Genomic DNA, 17,316 nt, shown 5'->3' on the forward strand with positions numbered 1-17,316 from the left:
TCAGGTTGTGTAAAATTTAAAACTCTATAAGTTTTGAAGTGAAGCAATAAAACTAAATTCTTGAACAATGACTTTTACCTTCATACAACACAGAATTGCTATTCTTATTTGGGTTGAAAAAGTTATTTACAACTAACATTGATTGAGTCTTGGTAAAAGTCCAATAACACATAAAGACAAATATTCCCTCTGCTTTCTGAAAGATCAATGAGCATGTTTGAGGTTAGAGAGAGTCTGAACACTGCCGGTGCTAGACTCCTATGGTGGCCAAGCATATAATGTTTTCTTCGACCTAATTCAAAATTGAAAGCACCAAAATACAATTTAGATCTAGAAAATGGTATTTGCTGTTTCATCCCTCATTATTAGTGATTGACAATTTAGATGGAGAGACACAGCTAATGAAAGACAGATTTGATTGGTGCTATTTCGGAGCTCATTTAAGCTGCCTTTTTAAAGTCAGTTTTGTTCCCCACTGAATCCAAGAACTCTTCAGAAAAATAGAGAAATACATATATCAAAGGAATTCAGTAAAAGTAGGTTAGAAATAAATAATCTTACAGCAACATTTTAAATCCTTTAATGAGTTAAAGAAAGGACAACATATAACACTGAATGCTAAACAGGTCTTTTGAACTCCTCTTAAGAATTTAGATATATGTATATATATATATATATAATATTTAATAGCATATGTATACATGTTTTTACATTTTGCATGTAGGCCAAAGCTGTCTAAAATATCTCTTCATAGTTGGCTATAGGGATCTATCAGGAGATAGAATAAAATAACATCTGAAGATAGTTTCAGTTTATTAGAGTATTTCTTTCTGCTTTGACAATCAGCAGGGATCATAAATTTGAAGCAAATCGTGGCTTTTCTGCATCTGGGTCTGTGTTTAAGACTGAGGAAGCCTCCCTGGGAAGGGCGGATGCTGGTGGAGGGGGTGCTGGAGGGACTCCTCGGTTGGGGGGAATGGCTCCCGATGACATCTGTCTGAAGAGGGTGACTCGCTGTGGGACGGTGCTCCTGCCCCCCGCCTGAAGGCCCGCGCTGTGGACTGCTGCCACTGGTTGCGGGATGGAGGCCAGGGACTCGCCCACAGTGGGATGGGGTCTGGAGATCAGGGTGGACACCTCATGGGGCAGCGAGGGCTGCGAGGCCGACAGCGGCCTGACCTCTCGGGTCAGGTTGGTGTTGTGAAGCGCCTGCGTGCTCTTGTGCACTTCGTTTTTGGGCGTGGAGCTGCCCGGGGTCTGCGGCTGCTGGGGCTGCTGAGTCTGCGGGGCCTGGGGCTGTTGCTGCTGCTGCTGCGGCTGCGGCTGGGGCTGCGGCATGAGAGACAACTGAGAGGCAGTGGGCGAGGCATAGTGGAAAGTTCGCGTGGTCAGTGGGCTCTGTACAGGAGGGCTGCAGACTGCGGTGGTGTAGGAGCAGGGCGAGAGGATGGCCGACGGCTGGGGGGTCTGTGTGCTGGGGCTCGGGGAGTGCAGGTTACTGTGAGACAGGCTGGTGGCAGTGTACACCGGTGGAGATTGTGTCCGCATCCGAGAGGTCGGGGTGGTGGTGGAAGATGTGGAATTCAGGTTTGTCATCTGAGGGTAATTGATCGGAGCGATGGCCTGCACCATCTCCCTGTCGTGTTTCACAATCTGCTTCAGGATCTCGTTCTCCTGATTGTTGAAAACCCCAGTGTTTAGATCCTTCTGGAACTTTTGCAGAAGAATGGAATTTTTCTTGCCTACAGGCCAAAAAAAAAAAAAAAAAAAAAAAAAAGGTCATTTAGCCTGTGTGTACAACTGATGATGATGTCACGTGAGAGCGACTCCCCAAAACAGAAGTAGATTAATATTTTGCAGAAGAATCTGAGAAGGTAAAAATTCACCAGCAGACACCAACTGACAGCTAAGGATCTGCTTTGTACACTGCCTATATCTGTCTAGCAAATCTTACCTGCTAATAAAGTCAAGTTGAAAAGCATATCGGATGACAAAAAGTTTCTTCACAGAGGTACTGGAGATATTTAACACTGGGGCTATCTTGAAGAATGGGGGAAGGAGGGGTTTTTTGAACAGAATGTGCCTGAAATTTGTATTTGAATTTCATGCTGAGTTTTCAATAAAAACCAAGGGAGAGACAAGAACTAACATTAGAGCACTTGCTTTGTGACAGGTAGTCTACAAAAGGACTTAGTAAAATCTTTTATTTAATCCCGTAAAGTATTTGTAATCTCATTTTTACTAGAAAGGAGAAATCTAACACAAGAAGATTAAGAACCATGGCCAGGAAATCATGGAGGGACGCTCACTAAGTGCTGTGTGCATGTATGTATTTGTGCACTCTTGCTGTAGATAAAAGAGTAAGTGCAGGTATGTTACTTGCCAGCTTACTAGAAACACAGCCTCCCAGGCCTGACCCCACTTGTTGAACCTAACCCTGCATTTGACTAAGATGGCAGGTGATCCAATTTGCAAGTTTGAAGAATACTGTATCCGGGCCTTAACTTTTCATCAGCATCAATGATTCTAAATCCTAGATGCATGTTTATCTCCTGTCTGGAGCTCTGAAAAGTATTAAAGTCCATCCAAACTGCTGAACCCTATGACTTCAATCTGAATGATCAGACAGGAGGTCCAGATTTGGGTACTTTAAAGGAGAATTCCTCTAGGGGATCCTCATGGGCAGCCAGACTGAAAACCATGTCATGATCATCTCTCTCCACTTGGTGCTGAGAGGGCCAAGAGCACAGGGTGTGGCCCACTCTCAGCTCACCCGAGGGCCTCAGGAAGCATTAGCTCTTCTTTTTATTGTCATCTTTGGAGTGGTTTGCACTAACTAGACATTTGGCAGCAGAATAACAACTGCAATCAATAATTGATTGGTTAATAAGGGAAAAAACAGTCACTTTTTGCATGACATCTTTGATACAATAATACCCAAGTGAACATGGGGATTGAAAAGTGAATCAGTTGACTATATTGCCTAATAAATATTACAAAAGTAAAGAAGCATTTTTTCAAAATGGAAATATATTGTATTCTTGACTCCTAAGAAAAGTAACCATTTAAAATTACTGCCAAGCCGGGCGTGGTGGCGCACGCTTGTATTCCCAGCACTTGGGAAGCAGAGACAGGAGGATCACGCAGGTTCGAAGCCAGCCGCGCGCGCTGGTTTAGGAGACCCTGTTTCCAAATAAAAATGTAAAAATAGGTCTGGGAGTGTAGCCCGGAGGTAGAAGGGCTTCCAGGAAACCCAGTACCACCAAAAAATAAAATAAAATAAAATAAAATAAAATAAAATAAAATAAAATAAAATTACTGCCAAAATAGTTCTCTTAAGTAAAAATCTGTTCTAATTTCCCAAAGAACAAAACTTTTATACTGGTAATAAGTATAAATGCTCATTTTTAGCAAATTTCCTTAGCTAACTACAGTGTATATTTCTAAGCAATGGTCATAAAACTAAAAACAAAAATAAAAAAGCAAAAACAAACTTCATTGTGACCAATTGAATAGTTCACATTTCCCAATCTAAGGATCTGTAAACTTAAAAGAATTATAACTTTTATTGTGTGAATGGTGCTAGAGATTGAACCCAGGGACATTCTTCCACCAAGCTACACCCCCAGCCCTGTTTTGTTATTTTTATTTTTAAACAGGGTCTTATAGATTGACTAGTGTCTCACTATTTGCTGAGGCTGTCCTTGAACCTGTGATCCTCTTGTCTTAGCCTCCCAAGTACTAGGATTACAAGCACATGCTACCATACCTGGTTTTTACTATAATTTTAAATGCACTATTATAATTATGTGAGGATCAAAACTGCAAATGACTTGTGCTTACTAGCACTTTTTATTGACTCTGTAATAGATTATAAATCATTTGTACAAACTTTTAAAAATTAACTCCAATAGTTTAGATGAAAGTGAAGTTATAGTAGATAAAAATTCTCTACTGAAATATGTTAAATTTCATACTTTAATGATCTCTAGCTAGTTTCAGGAAAAACTCATATACTCACAAATTACTCTGTGTGGGTGGTTTTTTTTTTTTGTGTGTGTGTGTGTGGTATGGAACCCAGGGGCCTTCTACTTCCGGGCTATACTCCCAGAACTATTTTATATTTTTTTTGGAAACAGGGTTTCAGCTGAGGCTAGCTTTGAACCTGCGGGATCCTCCTGTCTCAGCCTCCCAAGCGAGGGGATTACAAGCGTGCACCACCACGCCTGGCTCAAGAGTACCTGCTTTTTTATGGCTACTGTTTCCTTGTTTGATTATGTCCTGTTAATTCTCTAGACTGTCAATATGAAATTCTAACATGTTTGCTATCTTTGATAATAATGTCCAAATTCTACCTTTAATTTTACTAATCCAATCAGAAACCCTTACAAAGCATTATGCTATTATCTAGAGGGAAAAAGGGATGATGTACTAATACATCAATCTCAGTCCTGATCTTTAAGAACAAAGCAGTTGAGATACATGCCTGTTTATTTCTAACTGATCTCAGTTGCATTGCTTTTAAGTGCAGTTATCCCTCTTTCCCTCCTTTTCTTCAACAAATCTCTTTTGTGCCCTGGATACTATAATGCTATGGTGAATTAAACATGATATGTCCATTCACAAAGCTTAACTTCTCTAGGGGAATTACTGTAATAAAAGTGTTGTGATGGGGAAAACCTCTGACACAGCAGGAGAGTTTATTCAGAGAACTTAGCCTTTCGGAGTTAAGTTAGAGAAGATTTCTACATGGGATTGTTATCTAAACTGAGTAATGAAGGTTGAGTAGAACTAATCTGGGAAAATGAGCAGCAAAGGGTAGAGTGTGCAAAAAGAGCTTAGGTTTTGAAAATGAATGCATACCATCTTATAACACATCAGAGTATTTCAGGATATCTAGGGAAATTATAAGCAAGCCAATCTTATCTAACTTTAATAGGCGATTATGCAAATCTCTAAGCTAGCTTCATTATTGGCATCTAACTTATGTATTTTTATTTGTAGTAAAAAAACCTTTAAAAATACATTGATTTTGCGAAGTAAAACATCTATGTTGGGATTTCTATGAAGGGTTTTTTCTACTTGAGTCTGTATTACAAACATTTCAATCAGTTTCTAATGATAGCAATTTAAATAACAGGTTTACATTTTAAAATATAATAATAAATATGAAGTTGGCCCTTATATATTAAAAAATAAACCTTGTGACAAAATTTGGTTTGTAATGTAGACTCATATTATTTTATTTTTAGTTCTAATTTAATGCTATTCAGAATCTGTATTGGTGCTTTTTACCTGAATATTCAAACTGTATTGGTATCACTTGGCATATCAGATTGTGTAGCTGGTAAAAACAGATATGAATAAGTAAACCCAGACAACGTAGAAGAGAAATATCAGACTTTAGATCTCTCTAAAAATATGGCTACAGCTAATTGCTATTTATACACAAATTAACAAGCAAATAGCATTTAGAATTTATTCGTGCGAATGTATAATGCTCTACTAGATTGAAACTAAATTGTGCATGAAGAAAGTAGAAAACTGAAGAGTACCTATCCGATCTAGTCGGTCAATGGCAACTGTCTCAAAGGCTCTCCTCATCATCGGATATTCCTCCAGGACCTCATTGAAATTGTCCACCGACAGTGAATAAAGACGACAATATGTATCAGCTCGAACACTGGCAGTGCGGCGTCCCTTGGTCAGCAGGCAAATCTCTATAAAACAAGAAATTATGATTAGGTTGGCAATTTTCTTTTACAAACCATTCAAACCTTTTACAATTAAAAAAGTCTCATGATATGAAAAATCAGTGATTAGCACTATTTTCTATTTTACCCGAAAATTACTTTTGAGAAGCACCCAGTTGTTACAGCTAATTTTAAAAGTAAAACTTTTTTTTAAACAATCAAAAGTTTGGGTTCAAATGGAAGGAAGAATTCAAATGGAAGGAAGAATTATCTGCCTCTCAACACTCACTGTAGTCATCCTTAGATAACAGAAACAGAAAGATGCAGAAAATGAAATATCAACAATGGAGTGGGAAAAAAGGTTCCATAATCTGACAGAAAGTTTTATAAGTTCTGGAAGGCAGAAAGCAGAGAGTATGATATACACAAAAACAGCTGGAATTAAGCATTAGCTTAATAAGTCCGATGATTAAATAAATCTAGAGGATAAAATCAATATATTACATGATGCCTTAATATACTTTGTATATTCTTTTTGAGACTTAGTGAAGAAAATTATATTCCAAATATACAAAAAGCTTTCCACTTAAATATCTTCTATGATGAATTTTTTTGCTAAAATTTACTCAAAATATGGAAAATAAACATTTCCAATTTAGATTTCTTTATATGCTACTTAATATATCTATATAGTTAATTTTCTGTATTTTTATAAATTTTGTGAACTAGATCAAATCCTGTAGGCTTCAATTTTTTAAGTTTCAGAAATAATTTTAAAACTTCCTCAAAAAATAAAAATAAAGTGGCAGAATTATTTCTAAAATTTAGTCTTCTAATAAAAAGAAATACAGAAAAATAATTATATGTCTTTTTTTGCAGCCTTCTGAACTTAAATTTCTGTTGTTAATTGACATTGTGAGTGAATTATGGTACTATGCAATTAATGTTGTGACTAGAAATATAAATTAAACATAATGTTTAGTTTTGTATTGCTTATATTGTGATGATTAAAAAAGTCTAACTTAACAAAGAGTCTACTTAAATGAAACCGGGTAAGAAAAGTGATAAAAATACGAACACTGGAAGAATTTCAGAAGGATATCTGAACCAATCTGGGAAGGTACAAAAAAGAACATCATGAAATTGCATCTCAACCACCAATTCCATTATTGCTCATTGGTTAATATGCTATAAAATGAATGCAAAATATTTTGGACTATGTTTGTATATGTGTATGCATGTGTATATTGCATGTGTCTGTGAGTTTGTGTGTGTGTTTGGTGTAGAAAGATTAATTCACATTGGTCAATATTTAAGCAAATTATCATATAATGTGCCTGGTGCTATATAAATAAGTAATTAAAGAAGCAGTTCAACATATCCCAGAATTAAATTTCTCTGTCACTAAATTATTTATGGCATATTATATAACAAAGGTTTTAGAAGTATCTATACACTTCAACCCCAAAATTGCACTTCATCATCTACCCTAAGGACACAGTGTACAATTACAATGATGTGTATACTATGATATATATTATGTATGTATCTATAAAAATTAAAATATATGAAAATGTTTTAAATAAATAACAAGTCAAGATTCATACACAAGTTTGTAGTTGGTGGATGAACTATCTATGTGATAACTTTTAAAGTCTACATGTTAATAGTAGAAGGTCGTTAAAAGTTAAGTTCATTATTGAAAACAATGAAGTTCATTATTGAAAATACTGCCATTTGCTATATATATATATATGAATATATCAATGTCAATCTGGGTACCTGTATTGGGAGGGAGGAATGGGGGAGGAAGGGGGGCCACCAAGTGCTTGCACATGTATGCCATTGTCAACATGATTAAAATTGTAATGTGAGGCTACAATGCACCTTAATAAAAGCACAAAAACAATTTAAAAAGTTTTAGGGCAAAAGTGAAATAATTTTTCCAACCTTGTTTTACTCCCCACTATATCTTAATTTTTTCTCAATAAAATTAACAATTTATTATAAAAAATTAGACTCTAATCTTCCCCTTGCACAATAGTCAACTCAAGATGGATCAAAGACATAAAAATTAAATCAGAAACCTTGCAATTATTAGAAGAAAACAAAGGACCAACTCCCCAACATGTAAGCCAGTTAGAACTTCCTCAATAAGAACCCAAAGCTCTGAAAATAGAACTGAGAATAAAAAAAATAGGATAGCATCAAGTTGAAAAGCTTTTACACACCAAAAAAAACAATCAAAGTCTGAAGATAGAGCCAACAGATTAGGAGAAAATCTTTGTCAGCTACTTCTCTGATAGAAGAATAATATTTAAAATAAACATAATTAAAAAAAAACCTAACATAGCCCAGTGTGGTGGTACACGCTTATAATCCCAGCGCTTGGGAGGCAGAGACAGGAGGATATCGCAAGTTCAAAGCCAGACTTGCTGGCTTAAGAGACCTTGTTTCCAAATTTAAGAAAAAAAGAAAAAATATATATGTATATATAAAATAGGTGTCTGGGAGTGTAGCCTGGAGGTAGAAGGGTTTCCAGGAACCACAGTACCACCACCAAAAACAGAAACTAACCTAAAAGAACAATAAAATGGGCAATTGAACAAAAGAGAAACCTCTCAAAGAAGAAATACATATTACCAATAGATATATAAAAATGTTCAACATCATTAGCAGAGAAATGTAAATATAAAATGCACTGTAATTCCATCTAACTCCAGTCAGAATGACTATAATCAATAATTTTAGCAGTAATAAATACTGGTGACAATGTGGGAAAATAGGAATTCTGTTGGTGGGACCACAAATTACTACAACCATAATAGAGATCAGTATGGAGGTTCTTCAAAATGACTAAGAATGGAACCATCACAATACCCAGTTATACCGTTCCTTAATATCTTTCCAAATGAATTAAAGTCAGAATAGTGTAGTGACTCATACATATCCATGTTATAGCAGCACAATTCACAATAGGCAATGGATAACAAAAATGTGATATATGCAAACTATAGAATTTTACTCCGCTTAAAGAAGTACATAAATTTGTCATTTACAGGAAAATGGATGGAACTAGAGAATATTATGCTTAGTGAGATTAGCCTGTCTCAGAAAGCGAAGGGTTGTATATTTTCTCTCATATGCAGAAGCTAGAAAGAAAAATAGAAATCATCATGGAGTTCAGACAAATGAGGAGAGAGAGTAGTAGAACAGTGGAACAGGATGGGAGGAGAGAGGTGCAGAGGGGAAAAGGGAACAGTTTAAATAAGTCTAAAATAATATATAAAGATATTATAGTTAGACATAAAATGTCCCCTAAAGAGCTCATTTATTAATGTCTGGAGTTGATATAATTGAGCCTCGAGGGTTGTAATCCCATAAGTGGATCCCATTGTAATAGATTTACCTGAGTTGTGGCATGGGCCAGTAGGGTATGGCTGAGGGTGTGGGGATATACCCTTAAATTAGATATGGTTCCTCCTCCCCATGCTCTATTTCTCTCTCTCTTGCTTACAGTCTCCAAGATGTGAGGTACACCTAGCATGTTCTTTCCCTCCCACTGACATGCCTTGAGATCTGCACACTTGGCCTCACATAGACTGAACTAGAAACCATAAGAAAATAAATCTTCTTTACTATAAGTCTTATGGTCAATCTTTTAGATTATAGCTGAAAGAATACTGACTGGAACAGAAAATGGTATCAGGAATGGGGTTGCTACTACATCCAAATCTGACCATGTGCATTATGACTCTTTGGAACTGGTTTGTAAGAGGAAATCGGAAGAACCAGAATACAGCTAGAAAGGTGGGTGGTAGAGACTGTACACAAAAGGTTTTGGATGGCAAAGATGACTCCATAAAAATTGAAGTAGAGACCATGTGTGTTCCCTTTGCAAAGAACTTATCTACATTTTACCCATGTCCAGAAACTTTGTATTAGTTCAAATTTAAAAAGAATGGGCTGAATAATCTGGTGGAGGAAATAGCAAAACAACAAAATGTCCAAACTTCATTTTGTATATTGATGTTTGCATTCAGTGACCTATACACTGAATTTCAGGAGTAGAAAGTAAAGCGTAGAGACTTATAGATGTACAGTTTGGTCAGAAAGGCATGTGTCAAGCTGGGACTCAGAGAGATGATGTCATAGAAAAAAGTAAGATGGCTGAAAGAAAGAAGAAAACAGTGGCTGTCATGACAACGGGGGCCAGTAATGGCCATGATAGAGGCGGCAGATGAAGTTGGTGCCGGGGGTGGCCCAGATGGACTTGGGCCCTGTGATCACCTGCATAGAGCAGGCCCAGGTGCTATGATTGAAAAGGCCTCAAACAACAATGACTAAGGAAGGGATGACTACTTTATCTCATCCATCTCAGAGCCCATCTCAGAGTCCATGTATTGTAATGCCGGCTTTGCCTGACAAAGGAAGCCATGGAGACTTCCCCCTAGATTTCAGAGGAAGGCCTAGGAAGCCAGGCAACATGTAGCAGGATCAGAATCCCTGCAAGCAGACCCATAATTAGGACAGCCAAAAAGGTAGAATGATCATGAGGAAAAGTTTTAGCTTCAAGCCATGGAGCCAGGCTGAGAGAGGCAGTACTGAGGTTTAAACTCAAGGGTATTCTACCTCTGAGCTATGCCCCCAGCTTTATTTTTAATTATTTACTTTGAAATACGGTATCAATAAATTGTAGAGGGCTTCACTGAGTAGCTGAGGCTGGTTTTGAACCTGTGATCCTCTTGTTTCAGTCTTCCAAGTACTGGGATTATAAGTGTGCACCACCACACCCAGCTTGGAGAGAGCTTTTCTGAATATAAAATCATATTTTGTGTAAACAAAGTAAATAATACCTATCAAAATACCAAATGACATTATTTACAGAACTGAAGAACTATTAAAATTTTATATAGAAATAAAAAAGAAAGACTCTGAACAGCAAAGTAAATTTTAATATAAAAATCAAAGCTGGAGGCATATTACTTATCTTGCTTTAAAATACACTGTAAATCTATATAAATCATAATCACATTATATTGGCATTAAAACATACACGAAACCAAATGGAACAGAATACAATGCTCAGAAATAATTCCAGGCATTTGAAGCTAACTGAGTTTTCACAAAGGTACCTAAAACATACATGAGAAAAAGAACATTTTCTGCCGGGCGTGGTGGCGCACGCTTGTAATACCCGTGCTTGGGAGGTGGAGACAGGAGGATCGCACAGGTTTGAAGTCAGCCTCGCTGGCTTAAGAGACCATTTAAAAATAAAAAAGTAAAAGAAGAAATAGGTCTGGGAGTGTAGCCCGGAGGTAGAAGGGTTTCCAGGAACCTCATTACCACCAAAAAAACCTACAACATTTTCTTCAATAAACAGTGCTGGGAAAATTGAATATTCACATGCATAAGATTGAAACTTGACTCCTATCTCTCATTATATACTAAAATTGAAATGGATCAAAAATCTAAATGTAAGGCCTGAAACTATAACATAAAAAGATAGGATTCTTCAAAACATTTGTATAAGCAAGGACTTGTTTTTACAAGATGGAGAAAACACAAGCCATAAAAACAGAAACACACAAATAGAGTTTCACCAAACTACAAAATATGGTTTTTCAAAGAAAACAAGAGCATGAGAGGCATCCTACAGAATGGGAAGAAAAAATTGAAGATTATGAATCTAAAAAATGGTGTAAGATGTGAAAGCTAGGGAGAAATTGGTCATAGGTCATAGGAGGAACTCTAGATGAAGAACAAAATTCTAAGGATGAGCAAATAAGGCGACCTGAGGGAATGGGAGGGGAAAAGAGGAAAATCTTATAATTCACATGATATACTTTAACACACATACCAAAGTCAATCACTAAGCCAACCATGAGAAGGAGGGACAGGGAGGGAATGGGGCAGGAATTTGGTAAGGGCTAACTGGGTGATGTGTGCATGTATGTCTCCACCATCTTGTATCCCATTAAGATGTATGACTAAAATGCACCAATAAAAAATTAAAAAGGTTTAAGACAAAATATCCAAAACACATAAGAACTTGAAAACTTAAAAAAAATATATATATATATATATATAGAGAGAGAGATAGAAACTTAAATTATATATATATGTGTATATATATATGTATATATGTGTGTATATATATATATATATATATATATATATATATAGAGAGAGAGAGAGAGAGAGAGAGAGAAAGAAATTTCTACTCTCATATTCATTGAAGCACTCTTCAGAATAGCCAAGAAATGGAAACAATCTAAGTTCAATCCACTGATGAATGGATAAAGAAAATGTATACATATACACAATGGGATATTATTATGCCATAAAAGAATAAATTTTGTCATTTATGGCAACCTTGATGGACCTGGAGATGATCAAGTCTAGTGAAATAAATCAAGCACAGAGAGCCAAGTATCACATGATCTCACTCATCTATGGAACTTAAAAATGTTGGTCTCACAGAACTTTAAAGCAGAATGGTGGTTAGCAGAGACTGAGGAGAGTAGATGGATGGGGTGAGGAAAGGCTGATCAATGGTACTAAGTCACATTTAGATACAGGCAAAAAATTCTGGTGTGCTATCACAGAGTAGAGTAACTATGATAGCAATAATGTACTGTGCCTTTCAATAAACTGAAGAAAGGATTTGAAAGCCCATCATAAGAAATGACAAATGTTTAAAAAGGTAAATGTTTAACCACATTTAAACATTACACAATGGTATGTGTATTGAGACATAGCATGCTATTTCAGTAATATTTATATTTTTATATTTTATGTTTCAGTTGAAAATAATTTTTTATTTTGGTGGTACTGTGGTTCCTGGAAGCCCTTCTACCTCCGGGCTACACTCCCAGACCTATTTTTACATTTTTATTTGGAAACAGGGTCTCCTAAGCCAGCGCACAGCTGGCTTCGAACCAGTGCGATCCTCCTATCTCTGCCTCCCAAGCGTGGGGATTACAAGTGTGCACCACCACGCCTGGCTGAAAATAATTTTTTTAATATTTTAAATTAAAAATAAAACATTTAAGGAGATGGAAAAGTCAACTAACTCAACTGACAAATGCAGATTACATGTATGTACTTAATTTTCACAGTGTACCACAAAAATACAGGCAAAGTAAAAATGATAAATTTTAAAAATTCATCCATAAAAGAAACAAAAGAAAACAATAAATAAATGGGTGCAAGAATCTTACTTGGTGATGAAAATTCTCTAAAACATGAGTTATGAGGTTTCTTTTATAATTTGGTAAAATTTAAGTAGTTCACCTTAAACGGACAAAATATATATGTAAATGTTGCACTAAGGCTACAGAGAATGTAAAAGAAAAGAGATTTTATCTTTATTTTTAACTTTCGATTTATTATATTTGAACTTCTTCTTTTATATGAGCTCTTTTTCTTTACTCCAGACTCATCATTTCTGCCTCTGTGTCTGGGTCTTCCCATTATTTATTCATATTTAAGGACAGAAACTCTGATGATGCTCCAGAATGTGCTGGTTCTTTTTTTTTTCACAGGTGAACAGGGGGCCACACATTTCCCTAGATGTCAAAATAGAAGGGCTAGGTAGGAAAGAATCACTGCCCTTTCTACACCCTCAGCCCTTTCAAGAGAATAAACGACTGGCTGCAGGCTGTTCTGTATATGGAGGGAGGATGGAGAATTAATTGCTTCCCAAACTGGACTTCACCACACGTCATGCTCTGTTGTACTTTTTGTTCTGCCTTCTGTGTTGCTGCTAGGAACCTGTGTAGGAAGAGATCTACTGAGAGTTCTACTCTCTCTATGTCCAGAATCCTCCATATTTTCCACCTTTCTATACTTTCCTTGGCAAGATTCATCAGCAACCACCAAAGTAGTTTAAAGGAATGTTTATGGATACCTAAACAGCATTGGTTTATTCAATAATAAAATAAATGAAATGTCCAGTTAGGGAGCCCATTTTATCTCAAACCCCATTCTTTCTTATATCTACTTTTTGTTTTTCAGAAATATGACATCCTATCTCATTCCTTTATTGTTCCTAATTCATGTGTTTGGTCTCCTGCAGTTCAAGTAACTATGCAATTATACTACTTTCAGCTTGGTTTCTGGAAAGGGAGAAAGTAAATATTTGCTGAGGAGATAAAGACATGTTCTAAACTTTTTATTTTTGTTTGTTTTGTTTTTAGTATTGGGGATTGAACCCAGGGGCATTCTACTCCTGAGCTACACCCCGGCCCTTTTAAATCATTTTTTTGTTTGTTTGTTTGTTTGTTTGTTTGAAACAGGGTCTTACTAAGTTTCTGAGGACCTTGATAAGTTACTGAGATGGTGTCTTGATCCTTCTTTCTAAGACTTCCAAGTACTAGTAGAATTGCATAGTTACTTGAACTGCAGGAGATCAAACACATGAATTAGGAACAATAAAGGAATGAGACAGGATGTCTTACTTCTGAAAAATAAAAAGTAGATATAAGAAAGAATGTACCACATTGCCCAGCAATGTGTTCAGATCTTACATAAGATATGAACTTTTATTTTTCTCATGCTTAGAAATTTCTGGTATGTTTTTTTTTAACCACAAACACATATTTATAAACTGCTTTTTTATTTTAAAAGTAAAAAAGGCACCAATCGGCATGAAAATCAAATAAAATAGTCCTGTTCTTTTTTAAGTCCTCTATATGAATAACAGAATTAAAAAATGACATATATGTAGCAATGAATAAAAATAAAGCCTTCTGATGATAAGAGTCTTAAATTTTATAAATCAAATATTCAAATTCAATACGAGTGAAATAATTTTTTCTTATTATTAATTCAGTTTGGAAATACATTTACTCAGTAAACATAGCCTTGTGTTAGGTGTTGATAGAGTTCTGTGTGTGTTTGTTGTTTGTGTGTGTGTTTGAATAAAAGATGGGGAAGGAAAACCCATTATGTCATGTATATTTTATATTATCCTTTAGGTTTCTTAGAAATTATGTAAATACTAGTTTATCATTATTTTTACATTTTTTGTGCTGAATTTTCTAATCATCCTTTAAGTAGTGGTTGTATCCTCCAGATAGTTTAAGACATTGTAGAGATAGTAAAGGCCAACATAGAGTTCTTTCTTAAGTTTTAGACAATATAATATTGGTATGCCTGTAAGGTATCTCCCTTTCATAATAAACTGTGACAAATATTTTATGTACCTTCTTATAGCAACACAACCTATCTCAAAGGTTTTTTTTTTTAAAAAAATCTAAAAAAAATCTATATGATTTGGTGAAATTTTCATCAATATAAATGTGTCCAGCCAAGAGTGGTGGTCAATGCCTCATAGCCCAGTAGTTGGGAGGCTGAGACAGGATGGTTGCAGGTTCAAGGCAGAGTACGATAACTTAGAAAGACCCTGTTTCAAAGTAATAAAATAAAAAGGGACATGGGTGTAGCTCAATTATAGATACTGGGCTATTGGGTTAAATCCCAGTAATACACACACACACACACACACACACACACACACACACACACACATTCATCAGGTAGAAAGTTAACTATCTTTTGGGTGCCCAGGTTGACTCTATATGGAAGATGAAAGGAGCAAGTTAAGTGTGGTTTATAACAGGAAAGCTTTTTAAAAAGTGGTTTTGCATATTTTCTAGAATGCATTTTTCTAGAACGTATTTATTGTTTCAATCATTCTGCTTTTTTTTTTCTTATTTGTTCAGTATCTAGAAACTCAACCAGGAATTTACTAGCGATCTAATCATCATCACTCAAGAAATTTAGTGCAATTTTCTTACCCTCTTTATCTCTATGCTATATTTGAATCTACAATTTCTACATTATAATCAGGTAGGTACGTAATAAGAGTTTGATATATTACATTTAATTTGGTAGGATTTTTCTGCTTTTCTTTTCAGGGCATTAATTGTCATTTCATAAAATAGCTAATGAGTTATTTCATCTGGCTAAGATTAAAAACTATCAATAATATACTTTGTCATAGGAACTGTAAAAACTCCAATTTCAACATCAAGAAGAGTATGGGCTGAGAGATTAAGTTTGGCCTAGTACACTGTATGTCTACTTTTAATAATCCTTAAGGTTTGAGACGTATCATCTGCCCAGTGCTATTTTTGCTGACATTTGTTAACCCTGATTATAAACATTAAGTCCACCTGACATTACTGCTGCCTATCTAAGCAGTCATTTTACAAGGTAGGGCAAAATAGCTTGAAGCATTTTGCAGTTTGGAAATATTTCCCTGACCTCTAAAACAGCTTGACATTGCAGTGACACAGAGGTAATCAGGAACTCATGACAGACATTTCTAAAGTATTATGTTTAACCTGAGTTTCTGGAATTTATGAGAAAAGGTACAGTCATTTGTTCATTACAGTAAAAGCGAAATCTGTTTCCTTCTTTACACCTAATACCACTAAACAAAAAAAATTCTCTACTGTTTATCAAAATACTAATGATGGAGAATTTTCTTACATTTAATCTATTTTTATAATAACATGCAGGATGACTTTCACTGTGATTTCCTTCTATTTTCATATTTATAGTCTTTCTATGTTTATACTAGTGAATTACTAAAATATTGCTTCTGCATGGCATAGAGCATGGTAACATCTGGCCCAAATCAATCTGCATAACAAACTTGGCTAGTAAAAGCACTTTGGGCTTTAAGTGAATTTGAATATAGATCTAAAGACATTTAGACAGAGCATTAACCAGATGCAAATTTTTTAGTGTTTGATATATTTTGATGTATTTCACTTTTTGTAAAATTTTTGAAATATTACATAAAACATACTTCCAAATATAGTTATTATAAAAATTAATATAGAGACAAAATAGGCAGCATAATAAGAATTCTGGGGCAGTACTGGGGATGGAACCCAGAGAAGTTCTACCTCTGAGCTATACCCCCAGCCCTATTTTTTATTCTTTATTTTGAAACAGGATCTCACTGAGTTACAAAGGGACTCACTAAGTAGCTGCTTCACAAAGCCACCATCCTCCTGTCTCAGCCTACCAAGTACTGGGATTACAAGGATGTGCCACCACACCTGGCATTCATAATAAATATTCTGAGAACCAGTATACCCAGATTTGTCTTTCTTAATAAGGCTGTAACTAGCCATTTCAATACATATAGCTCTAACTTGCAAAATTACTTCTGTCTTCCATAGCTGCTCATGCTATTGTTATTTATGCTTATTTATTTATTTATTTATTTTTATTTTTATTTTTTTAAATTTATTTTTATTGGTGCATTGTAATCATACATCACACTGGAATATAAGACTTGAGAGGATATACAAGCACATATCATTCAATTAGCCCTCATACAGCCCCCATCCCATTCCCTCCCCCTCCCTCGATCTCATGCTTGTTTGGTGATTAACTTTGATACATTTGTTTATGTACCTCCTGCTTTTTAAAGAGGCTCCATCCTCCCTATTCCATACCCTCTGATTGGTCACCTTAATTGCTTCACTATAGGGCCCTTTCTATAGCTCAACCACTTCCTGTTGCTCCTTTCCTCCTAGTTATTGCTGATTAGGGGAAGCATCTGGTTTTAATTTTCTGCGATATTTCTCTATGCATGCCA

At 35.6% G+C, this 17,316-nt stretch overlaps 1 protein-coding gene across 1 annotated transcript in view; it reads right to left on the reverse strand.

Annotated features, from left to right (window-relative positions):
* Nucleotides 1–852: 852 nt before the first annotated feature.
* The window catches only part of HCN1 (hyperpolarization activated cyclic nucleotide gated potassium channel 1), a gene marked incomplete at both ends in the record, with an annotated part of 374,584 nt that continues 358,120 nt past the window's right edge, over nt 853–17,316 (reverse strand). The window contains 2 exons of the mRNA XM_080711364.1: nt 853–1,742; nt 5,556–5,720. Of these exons, the coding sequence (XP_080567490.1) occupies nt 853–1,742; nt 5,556–5,720 (1,055 nt within the window). The remainder of the gene's footprint in view (nt 1,743–5,555; nt 5,721–17,316) is intronic.

This window comes from Muscardinus avellanarius (genome assembly GCF_963383645.1).
Source record: "Muscardinus avellanarius genome assembly, chromosome: 1".
Classification (NCBI taxonomy): Eukaryota; Metazoa; Chordata; class Mammalia; order Rodentia; family Gliridae; genus Muscardinus; species Muscardinus avellanarius.